Genomic DNA, 12,288 nt, shown 5'->3' with positions numbered 1-12,288 from the left:
TGTGTGCACACACAGAGGACAGGTTGATGGTGAGCACTTGTGTGTGCACACACAGGACAGGTTGATAGTGAGCACTGTGTGTGCACCCGCAGAGGACAGACAGGTTGATACTGAGTATCTTCCTCAATCACTCCGTACCTTATTGCTTTGAAGCAAATCTCTCACTGAGCCTGGCGCTTGCTGGTTATCTGACTAGCCAGCGAGCCCCAAGCCCCTCTGTCTCTTCCCTCAACAAACACTCACTACCATGCCCAGCTTTAGATATGGGTGCTGGGGATCAAACTCAGGTCCCCGTGCATACACAGAAAGCACTCTGATGCCTGTACAGTCTACGGAGCCCTATAATCTTCTTTTCAACACTTGTTATTTCTCTCTTACTTTAATGAATGGCCGTTCTAGGGAACTAACCTGTTACCACAAAGCTGTAAGATACTTCCTATAATTTTAAACTTATAACCTTAAAGATATTTTTATAACTCCTCAAACCATCCAGCCCTTTCTGTTTCTATCAGAGCATAGCGTTGTCTTTAAAGGAGCATATTCTTTTTCATCTTGTTCTCGGCCACGAAATATGAAATCATGAGTTTCAGAGTTAAAAGTAGCAGAAACAAGCAGCTGAGAATAAAAAGCCTGTTGTGTTGTTTATTGGATTGGAAAATACGAGGCAGGATGGATCACCAGGTTCTTTAGAAGGTGGGATCCTAGTACCCAGGGGGAAATGAGTTCAGCACAGGAACAGCTACCCCTCATTAAAGGGGAAATACCCACTTTATGTGTGCGTTGCTTAAAGAGCAGCAGGCGTTGGAAGGCAAGTTTGCAATGGGAATCTTAGTGTTTCTGTCTCTGTTCCTACCATGGTACGTCCTGTGGGACTTCTTTCTTACTTATAGTGTGTCAAGGATAAATGGAATCGTGCTTAGAGCATCTTACCACGCTAAGCAAATAGTAGAACGTGCTGTCTGTATGTGCGTCTTGTCTCAAGTCAGATTAACTGCTGAACAAAGTCATTGGTCTTCCCCCCCTTCCACCCCCGCAACAGCCTTTTCCATCCCAGTGCTCTCTACTGTTGGCCCAAGCCAAAATTCTCGAGGTTTCCTCTCTGGGCCTCTTTCTCTTCCTCCTCTTCCCCTGACTCCAACATCTGCTTAGTTCATCCTGTGACACTTTCCCACCCTCTCCATGCCATTAAAGCCCTAGGTTATTGCCCTGGCCTGGCTGGCCTCTCACTTCTGCCTTGCGGTCCAGCTGTTCGCAATACAGAATTTTGTTTTTCGTTCTGTAGAGACTGTTAGCGATCACCCCCTTTGCTCCTCACCCCAGTGTATGTGGTGTGGTGTGGTGTGTGTGGTGTGGTGTGTGTGTGTGTGTGTGTGTGCGACAGTGTTGCTGTGATTGTGGCGTCAGGATGTGTCCAGGCTACTACATCTGTTAGGCTAGTCCAGGAAGGCGGTGTCAACAGCTCCACTCTTTATGAATGGCCATTTCCAGAGGTGAGCAAAGTGACCCCACACCCAGAATAGCAGAAGCTGCTCCTCCGGCTTCATTGCTGCGCTAGGAGCAGAGATCTGGCAGAGTCCCCGGTGCTGTGCTGTGTGGTCACTACAGAGGGCACCTTTCCTGAAAAACTCTGTTCTTAGTTTTTGAGACATGGTTTCTTGTAGTCTAGGCTATCCTGGAGCTCATAGGGTTTTTGGGTTTTTGGTTTGTTTTTCTGATTTTTAGGCCCCTATATGTTAGGGTTACAAATGAGTTACCCAGCCCTGGGTCATGGAAGATTCTGGTAGGAGGGCTGGAGAGCAGAGGAGGGAGTCCCTGGAGCTTCATGGGGCCAGCATGTTCCAATAAATGATTGCATTTGGGTAGAATCTTGTCCAAGGCATAATATAATTTCATTCCTGAAACCCATCTGACTCTGATTGCCAGAGGCCTCTAGTGTTTACAGGAGGAGCTGGCGAGTCCAAGTGGCCAAACTGGCTTTGGGCTTGTAACCAGGAGCCTGACATTTGCTATAGAACAGTGATTAACTGGGGAGAAAGAGCATTTACTAATGTTGCCCTCCTTGGCGCTGCCCTGAAAATTCCCTCTGTTTCAGACACACAGCTTGTTTGGATTTGAGTCACTGGCAAGTAAACCTGAGTTCACATAGGCTTAGGCTCCCATCACATCAACGTCTTCCCTTGAGAACAGTCGGACACCAACACTTGCTAAAGAAACACGCTACGTTGGTTTTTCTGTCTAGAATGTTTTTCTCTTAGAACCTCACAAGCATCCCCCCTCCAAGGAAAACATGACCCCACTGCGTGACTTTGGCCCACATCAGGCCCCACCTTTTATCAAGTGCCTTCTCCCTAAACATTCACGTGTTTGACAGAAATGGGCCCTTGGATGGTCATGTCTTCCTTGCTTTGACACAAAGAAAGGGACACATTGATATGTTCATGTCTGGACTTGGAAAATTACAGGTGTTTGAAGCCTGTACATCACAAAGCCTCCTGCTCCACCCTTTGCCCCATCTTTAGTCCAGGAAATCTAAGCCGTGGTTGAACCCACAGTGAAAAGTGAGGCGGGACGGCCGGGTCAGTAACTTGCGAAAGGATCCCTTTAGCTGCCTCTGTGAGAACGGATCGTCCAGCAGGCGTTCACCATCACACACCCGGAATCAGGAAAATTGACATGTCCCCCGATTTGCAACCCATTTTGGTAGAGACAGTATTTTGATTCTGGGTAAGGACCCCCTAGCTGGGAACAGAAACTAAATCTACCTGCTAACGCCCGAATCTCAGCGTACTTTTCCTGTAGCGCTCAGGAAAGAGGATCCCTGTGCCATCCATGCACAGAGTGACCTGAAGTCAGCCAGACCCGCCTCTGCAGTTTGTCTGATAAAACAGGGTGAGCCGTTGCTAAGAGATGCCCCTGTAAGCCGGTTGGGTCTTCACTAGGAGAACACAGCTGCATACCTCTTATGTCTCCTCCTCCTCCTCCTCCTCATTGATCCCTGAGTACAGAACAAGTGTTCGTCCTCTGAGGCAGTTCCATGTGGGTAGATGAACCACAGCTCTCAGCAAGTGTGACAAGAAAAGCGTCTTGTCTTTTTCTTGGCAGAAAGATGTTAGTGGCATCCTGCATTGGGGGGAGGGTACCTATCTAGGAGATGTCAGTGGCATCCTGCATTGGGGGGGTACCTGCCTAGGAGATGTCAGTGGCATCCTGCATTGGTGGGGATACCTGCCTAGGAGGTGTCAGTGGCATCCTGCATTGGGGGAGCGGTACCTACCTAGGAGGTGTCAGTGGCATCCTGCATTGGGGGCGGTGCCTGCTTAGCAGAAGTCTCCACACAAGTGTGGTAGGTAAGAAATTCTTTCTGCCAGTCACACATATCCATAGGACAAAGGGACTTAGGAAACACTTCTGATTCCTGCTCTGCCTGCCTCCTCAACCCCAGCAGAGGCAGATCCAGTCACCACTCTGCTGTATCTGAATCCATCCTTGATCCTCACTGAGTCCTTACTTCCCTCCCTTCCTGAGACACCCTTGTGAAGTTAAGTTTGTTGACCTTGGATTCTGTGGCTACTCAAGTTTGTGTCTGGAATATTATCCAAAGGCCATGTATTCAAAGCGTGGTCCCTAGCCTGAAGCGCTAAAGGGACCTAGCTGAGCTTTCAGGTAGTAACTTAGAGGAAGTTGGGCCACTGGGGGTGCCCACTGGGACATTGGCTACACTCACTCTTTTTGCTTTTTGGCCACTATGGTGGGCTTTGTCCTTGCAATGATGGGCTACCTTCCCATTGGACCAAGAGCAGCAATCTGACAAATAATGGACTAGAACTTCCAAAACTGTGAAGAAAACAAACCTTTCATCTTTCCATCGATTACTCGGGCATTTTGTACAGCGGCAGATACCTGACTAACACACCACTCCTGTGCCACCAACCAAGCCTGGGCACATGCGACCCACTTCCTGAAGGCTAGGTATCCGGTGAAGTCCGACCGTACTCCTCCAGGCTCCTCCTCACTCCTGAGGCCCTTCTGTCCGAGTGAACCCCGAATGTCAATCACATTACATTCCTAGAAGAGCCATGCTCAACAGTTTGTAAGTTACTGAATATCGAAGAGGTAAATTTAAAACAAGATTTAAACTTCAGAAGGCCGTCGTCCCCCAGCTTACTCTGCATCTCTGTGGTCACTAGAATTTCTCTGCTGAGGACAGTTCCATCCCAGTGTTTAATTTGTCACGCCTAAAGTAATCGTCATCACCCCCCCCCCGTCCTTTTCAGATGTAGTATTGATTTATTATTCAGTAGCCACGGTCTGTGAAATCTGCCTTTAAAAAAATATTTGTGTGTGTGTGTGTGTGTGTGTGTGTGTGTGTGTGTGTGTGTGTGTGTACATGCACGAACCTGCGCCTGTGTGTGCATTTGTGTGTGTGCATGCATGAGCTTGCACCTGCGGGCATGCATCTGTGTGGAAGCCAGAGGACAGCTTGTCAGTGGTCTCCTACCATATGGACCCCAGCTATCAAACTCAGGGCGTCAGGCTTGGTGGAGGCGCCTCTACTCATTGAGCCATCTCATTGGCCCCAGAATGTTACATCTTAACCGGCTCCAGTCACCGAGTATGTGTGTTATGTCTGGTCTCAGACATTGGGTTTCAGGAGAGTAACAACCACCTCAAACCATTTCTTGATCCCTCAAGCAGAACGTGTGACGAGGAGCAGTGCTGTGTAGGCTGTAGGACACCTGAGCTTGTTGTGTTCCTCTGATGGACGCCTCTGCTAGATGCCCGAGGGGGCGACCTCATCTGGCTTCCTCCACACTGAAGCACTGACCTCTGGTGGTGTCTCTGCCCTGATGTTTCTGCCTTCACCTGGAGTTGGCTGTAGGAGGACAGCTGTGGAGTTAGTCAGTGCAGGCATTTTGTTCTGTTTTGTTTGGGGCTAGGAGGAGTGAAGATCTGAATTCGGACTTCCAGAATCCGTATAAAAGTCCAGCATGGTGGTGTGCACTGATAACCCCAGTGGTGAGTGACAGCCGGGTGGAGCCTGTGGGCTCTGGGGACAGCCAGCATAAGCCAAACATTGAACTGCAAGTCCCCTGAAAGACTGTCTCAAAAATAAAGTGAGCTGTAGAGAAAGACCCCTGTGTGAGCTGTGCCCTCCACACATGCCTTACTGGTGAGCACACACTTCCTCACACACCTGCACACACACATACAGCGGGGGTGGGGGAGTGGGGAGTGCGGGGAAGAGAAGGAGATTGGACTTGAATTCTCAGTGGTCCTGTTCAAATGTCCCAAGTGCTGGGATGGACCACCATGCTTGGCTTTGACCCTTAGTTCGAAACCTTCACTCCCACTGACTGAACTGACAGGTTAAGTGCTGAAAGCCACACTGAAATTTAGTGACAGCCTTCCCTGGCATGTATGTGTTCCCGCCTCCTCCTGTCCTCCACCAATCAGCCTAGCAGGTGGCTTCCATTCTGTGACTCACAGAGGGATTTATAAGTTCAGTAGAAGGTAGCTCATCTTGCCCCTTCCTTCCAGTCTAACCCTTTCCAAAACAAAAACACGTAGGTTTCGCTGCCTGTTTTCATGTTTGCTCGGAACCAAAGATGCCGATGAAGACAGTCATGTCTGACTTCCCTATGTCTCCCTAAATTAAATATTTTCATTCTAACTGGGTGAAGATTTATTTTGCAGCATTTTCTGCTTTGCTGACTTTTCTGAACTCCTTCCAGATGCTTCCCTAGCTTAAAGCAAATGCATGTTTCTGTACTTATTATCCTGTAAGTTACCTTTGAAGATGCCCGCGTTAATTCTTCTCTAAACGTTTAACAACACGTTTAAGCAAAAATCTGACTTTACACTTCCAAGTAAAGTTATAAATTATCTTCCACTCAGAGTAAGGCAGCCTGAGCACTTACTCCAGCCTTCCCCCTCATTTCACCCTGCAGAGTAATTGTCTAATTGTACACTTGAACGAAATAAGAAACAGAAATCTCAGAACCAGTGCTGGTAAGGAAATTCAGACCATTAATTAAATACAAATCAAACACTACGCTTTATTTGGGAAAAAAAAAAAAACCAACAACCTAGGTTCAAAATCAAAGACTGGAAACCCAAAATGTCGGTCTTGAATGCTGTGATTCAACCTGCCGCCGGCTCTGTTGTGTGTTTTAGCCAAGAGTCCAGGGTGGGAAAAAGCAGTGTTGAAACTGGCGGAGAGAAAGCTTGGAGTTACGCGCTCCCCTTTTGCCTCCCAGGGAGTATAATCTCTGTATCCATTTCCCCCTTTTAGCTTCTACCCTCTGAGCATTTACCAGGCATTATCTGTGCTCAAGAAAGGCAGGAAATGGCACTGCCAGCCTGAGCCAGGCAGAATACAGGGCAGCCATGCCGCTCTGCCACAGTCGAACTCATGCCTCCAGTATCAGACTAGGAGAACAAACGGTTGTCCAACCTGAGAGATGGAGTATGCTCATCTCCTAGGGGGCTATCCTTGACCCTTCTTCTTAGAGCTTTGTCAGAGGTCCCCGCTGGAGAGAGAGAGAGAGAGAGAGAGAGAGAGAGAGAGAGAGAGAGAGAGAGAGCACACGCGGAGGCCAGAGGACAAGTTTGCCTGTCCTTTCTGCACCTTTCACCTTGTGTTGTGAGGAGGGTCCCCTGCTGGCCTGAAGTTCATCAGCTAGGCCTGTCAGGCTGTCTAGTGAACCCCAGGTCTACTCATTTCCACTCCCCCTGCATTGAGATTACAGGACACGAGGACATCTGGCTTTTCACATGGGTGTTGGATCCTCATGCTGGCAAGGCGAGCATTTTATTGACTAAGCCATCCTCTCCAGGCCCCATAATTGTGGTTTTTATGCAACACTGTAAATTTTTATAGCTTCACTGATCTTAAAAATGGGAGATTTACCAAAGGGCTGAAGCCTGTCAGGAAAGCAGTGGTCAACACCATATGGAGACAGAAACACTTGTGGGTGTGCTGGAGCCGGCCCCGCCAGCCCCGCCAGCCCCCCGCCAGCCCCGCCAGCCCGCCTGTGCCCGACTTGTAACCTTCCTTAAAGCTGTATTTCCGTCTCTCTCCCTGCCCTGAACCAGAGACCAGCAGGACACACAGGTGAGAGCTGTAGCCAGGGAGAACGGATTCACCTGGGTTTTGATAACATACTATCTGAGGCATACTCCTTTTCTCTCTCTCTTTTTGTTACAACATAAACATCACATTGCATTACTTTTATTTGAATGTCTCCTTTCTTTAGTAATTCTTCTCACAACACCTAATGATTATATTTGTGTGTGTCCATCCCTTAGCAAATATACTCAACTCTGCTGTTAACATCCTTGCTGCCGTTTGTCCTTCCTTCCTGCTGCTGCTTTTGTACCTTCATGCATTCCTAACAAATTTCCATTATTTACTTTTTCTTATTCCCAGCTACACATGTTCACATGTTTTCTTTCTTTCTTTTTTTCTTTTTTTCTTTCTTTCTTTCTTTCTTTCTTGATTTTATTGGGCTTTATATTTTTCTCTGCTCCCCTCCCTGCCTCTCCCCTCCCCATCAACCCTCTCCCAAGGTCCCCATGCTCCCAATGTACTCAGGAGATCTTGTCTTTTTCTACTTCCCATGTAGATTAGATCCATGTATGTCTCTCTTTGGGTCCTCATTATTGTTTAGGTTCTCTGGGATTCTGATTTGTAGGCTGGTTTTCTTTGCTTTATGTTTAAAAACCACTTATGAGTGAGTACATATGATATTTGTCTTTCTGGGTCTGGGTTACCTCACTCAATATGTTTTCTAGCTCCATCCTTTTGAGGCAAACTCCTCTCAAAGAGAGGTTTGTTTGGCTCACCGTTTTGAAAACTCAGATTTTGGTGAGGGTTCCCTTGGACTGCATCATACCGTGGAGGAAGTGTGCTTATAGCTCTCATTTGTGTGGTCATTGTGTGGTCTCAAGGGTTCACTCCTGGAGCTCATGCTGATGACTACATCAAATCTACTCACTTTGCAGGACCCCACCTCTGATGGCCATTATCAGGTTATGTTTTCATACTCTTAATACTTTAAACATGAGCCTTGGGACTAAACTCCTGCCTGGGTCTGGAGGAACAATCAGTATTCAGAGCCTAACATAGAGATTCTAGGCAGGAGCTGTACCGTAGACAGACAAGCTAGTCACTGCCAGAGAGAAGCAGAGATTGCAAAGGTTGCTAGGAGGAAACTGTGCAGAGCCACCCAGAATATGGCCAGCAGCAGTGTCATCACTGCTGGGGAATGGATTCAAGGTCCTCGGTGCAGAGCAGATGGATTCTCTGCAGTCTGGAACATGTCCTCGGTCTCTGAAGTGGAGTGCTGAGGGTCTCAGCCACCTGGCTCCTTCTGTTATCTCCACTGCTAAGAGAGTTGCTACACGTAACAAGTTTTGTGGTGTTTTGAATGAACCATAGAGTTAGATCTATCAAAGTGGAGAAACAGAGATTGATTTCTCGTAGAGGTTAGCTTTCAAAGAGCTGAAAGTGAAAGTCATCTATCTCTACAAATTAAAACCGAATAAAAAGATTATTTCCAAAGTACTGAGTGTAGATTCAGGGATAGTGAAGAGCTGGGTATAGAAAAGGCACCCACTCTGGGGTTCATTGTCAGTGCTAGCATAACATTCTGAGGGGGTGTTTGCTGTTGGTTAGTACTCCAGGTCCTGGACTGGAATGCCTCAGACTGTTCCCTGATTAACTGTCTGGAATTATCTGGGAAGAGAATCCTAATTAAAGAATTTCTTAGCCTGTGGGCATGTATGTGGGGGGTTGTCTTGATTATTAATTGATACAGGGAGACCCAGCTCACTGTAGCTGGCACTATTTCCTAGGCAATTGTTCCTAAACTGCCTAAGAAGCTACCTGGACATAACTTCCAATCACAAAGCCACACCAAGGTTCCTGTCTCACTTCTTTGGCTGTGAACCAAGTCCCCTGGTTAGAGGTATGTAGAATAGTAGTCGGGCCCTCCCTCATATTCCTGCCCTGACTTCCCCAGTGGTGGACTGTGACTTGGGAGTGTAAGCCTAATAAACCCTTTTCCCCTAAGCTGCTGGTGGTCAGAGCATTTTATCTCAGCAACAAAAAGAAAACCGAAGCAGACAGCTTGTGGCTTTTAAACACAGTCAACTGGCGCCTCAGTTTTTCCTTCTTTTTTACATTTTTATTTGGCAATTTTGGAAGATCCTAGAGATACATACACATGTATGTATATGATGTATATATGCGTAACATTTGTCTGTACCTACCTGATTTGGAAGCCACTAAAATGACCTGTATCCCCTCTCTTCTAGGGCTTGCTTCCCATAGGTCATTACTAACAGAAAGAAATCATTTGAGGGAAACTCTTCAAATCATATGGAATCTTTCCCAGAGACTTCATTACTCTGCATGTGGTAGTTAATAAGACAAAGATTTTAATAAAGTCCTGGTGACAAATCTTTTACTTTGCATAGTTAGAGTATTTGTAGTTCACGGTAGGGTATTTTATTTATGTCCATGATGTTGTCTTATTCTTTTCTAGTTATTAAAAGTAATATAGTACTTTAAATATTTATGGGAGTCATTAAAGATGCAGCATGCGATACGGAAAGTTCTACTTGGTTTCCTTCTTTGTATTTTATTAGCATGTGTTAATTATACATAATAATGGGTTTCATTACAGCATTTTCATATATAATGTATTTTTGGCACTTTGCCCTCCATTATCCTTGTTTCACTTCCTCTCTCCTGATCTTCCCACCTTGTACTCTTCTGTCTTCATACTTTTTTTTTTTTTAAATTATCTCATGCAGGTTTCTTCTGAGATCCTGGATGAGGGGTTGTGTACAGGAGCTCCAGCTGCTTACCTGCAGCTATACTGTTAATGGAAATTTCCCTTCCTTCCCTAGCAGCCTTTAGCCGCCTGGAGACCTGGTCAGCTCTTAAGCTTTCTGTTTGTTTTTGAAGCTGTCTCCCTCTGCAGCCAAGGCTAGCCTCGGGCTGTCCATGGTCCCCCTGCCTCCGCCTTCTGAGTCCTGGGATTGCTGGCTGTACGTCTAAACTAGCAACATCCAATGTCCTTGATGTGTTTAACTAAAACTCTTCAAGCACATCTATTGCATATAAACATGGAGGTGCAGGTCTGTCTACAGTGTCCGTTACAACACATACGTATAAAACAGCCACTTTTCTAAAATGATTTTATTATATATAAATATATATATATACATACATATTATCATATTCTTCCCTTCTCCCAAGTTTGTCCAGAAACTCTCCTTACTACCCAACTTAAAGTTCTTTCTTAAAGAGCAAACCAAAAACACAATACAACAACAAAACACCCCAAACCTAGAAAACGAAACACAACATCACGCAAAGAGAAAAGAAAACAAATCAAAAAACACCAAGCTGTAACCACATAAAAGCTATGCTGCCCATTCTTTGTTGGTTAACTACTCCTGAACATGAGATCTGCCCCGGAGTGGTTGATACACCCGGGGTCACTCCATTAGAGAAAACTCATCCTTCCTTTCCTAGCAGGGATAGATGAGAGTTCTGTTGTTTGCGTTCACCCGAGTGGCTAGATTTACATACATTCATTCATTCATTCATTCATTCATTCAGTTTTTAAAAAAAAAACAACAACAAAGTAAAATATAAGATAAAATAAAAACTATCTCAATAAAGTCAGACAGGCTAGGCCAACAAGAAGGGAAGAGCCGGAGAGGGCACACGAATCAGAAGCCCGCTTGTGCACACACTCGGGAATCCCAACAACACTGTACATGCAGAGGAGCTGGGGCAGACCCGTGCAGGCCCTGTGCGCGTGCTGCTCGGTCTCTGTGAGTTCGCGTGAGCTTTGTTCATGTTGATTTAGAGGCCTTGTTTTCTTGGTGTCCTCCCTCCCTTCTGACTCTCTTCTTCCTCCTATGGGGTTCCCTGAACTCTGAGGGGAGAGATTTTAGTTAATAGAACCATTACAAGTTAATTTTTATTAGTTTTAATAACACAAAGATTAAGAAACATCTTTACAAATACTCAAAAAAGGTCCTTTACCAATTTAGTGAGCTTCCTTCCCCTCTCTCTCTCTCTCTCTCTCTCTCTCTCTCTCTCTCTCTCTCTCTCTTTTGGTTTTAAAAGACAGGGTTTCTCTGTGTAGTCCTTGTTGTCCTTCAACTCACTCTGTAGCCCATGCTGGCCTGGAACTCACAGAGATCTGCCTGCCTCTGCCTCCCAAGTTCTGGGATCAGAAGCATGTGTCACCACTGGCCAACTCATAGTGGTTTTTTAAATTAAAAAATTTTGTAACCGGTCCTGGTAACCCATGCCTATGAGTTGTTCATACATATGTTCTCTCATAGCCTACCGGGGAGGCTATGGGAGAAAGATTGTTGTATGTCTCTTCTCTACAGAGAGAGATTGTGTCTCAAAACAGAACAAACAAACAAGACAAACAAAAAAAAACCCAACCTAAATAAAAAAATCTGCTTTAGCTGAATTTGAGAGGCACCCAGAAACCTACAATTCAGCTGCCTGCACAATGGCACCCCCAGTTTGGTCATCAGAACAGCATTTCCTTTATACAAAGCTTGGCTCCTGCTAGAGACTCTTTTGGCCTCTTCTTTAGAAAAGGGTACCACTGTATCTCAGTGCCTGGCTCTGCCCAGCTGCTTTGCCCTCTGCACGATCTCGAGGCTGTGGGGGAGGGGTGGGGACAGAGTGTGCAGCAGAGTTCTCAGGCTTCCCAGAGCAGTGGGCGGTGGTCACCACCCGCTGCATCTGTCAGGTGTCTCTGGTGACGGGTGTGTGTTGGGCACAGATGGGTGCGTGGCAAGCCGGCACCACTAAGCAGGTCAGTTCAGCTCTCCGATGTGACCTCATCAGCTGAGAACCCGAGGGTGAGGTGGTCACGTGCTGTTTCGGGCAGAGTTGAGCCGAGATCCATGTATCCTTTCCCTGTTGTGTGTTTCAGAGGCTGGAGCACAAGGAAGTGTTGGCCGGCCTGCTGTTCCTCGTGTTCCCGTTCATTCCAGCCAGCAACCTCTTCTTCAGGGTGGGCTTTGTGGTGGCCGAGCGAGTCCTGTACATGCCTAGGTAATTATGCTCACCAGCTGCGCAAGCCCCAAGAGCTCAGAGAGATGGTCCTCTGTACGGCAGTGGGTCCTTCTGAGAGACGGTCCTCTGTACAGCAGTAGGTCAGTGGGTCCTTCTGAGAGACGGTCCTCTGTACGGCAGTAGGTCAGTGGGTCCTTCTGAGAGACGGTCCTCTGTACGGCAGT

At 46.6% G+C, this 12,288-nt stretch overlaps 1 protein-coding gene across 1 annotated transcript in view; it reads left to right on the top strand.

Annotated features, from left to right (window-relative positions):
• Positions 1-12,288, top strand: part of Tmtc1 (transmembrane and tetratricopeptide repeat containing 1) — a 205,632-nt gene that overhangs the window by 121,142 nt on the left and 72,202 nt on the right. The window contains exon 11 of the mRNA XM_005364621.2: positions 11,982-12,103. Coding sequence (XP_005364678.2) covers positions 11,982-12,103 — 122 coding nt within the window. The remainder of the gene's footprint in view (positions 1-11,981; positions 12,104-12,288) is intronic.

The sequence above is a fragment of the Microtus ochrogaster genome (assembly GCF_000317375.1).
Source record: "Microtus ochrogaster isolate Prairie Vole_2 chromosome 14 unlocalized genomic scaffold, MicOch1.0 chr14_random_2, whole genome shotgun sequence".
In the NCBI taxonomy this organism is placed as follows: Eukaryota; Metazoa; Chordata; class Mammalia; order Rodentia; family Cricetidae; genus Microtus; species Microtus ochrogaster.
This window is presented reverse-complemented; position numbering and strand designations above follow the sequence as displayed.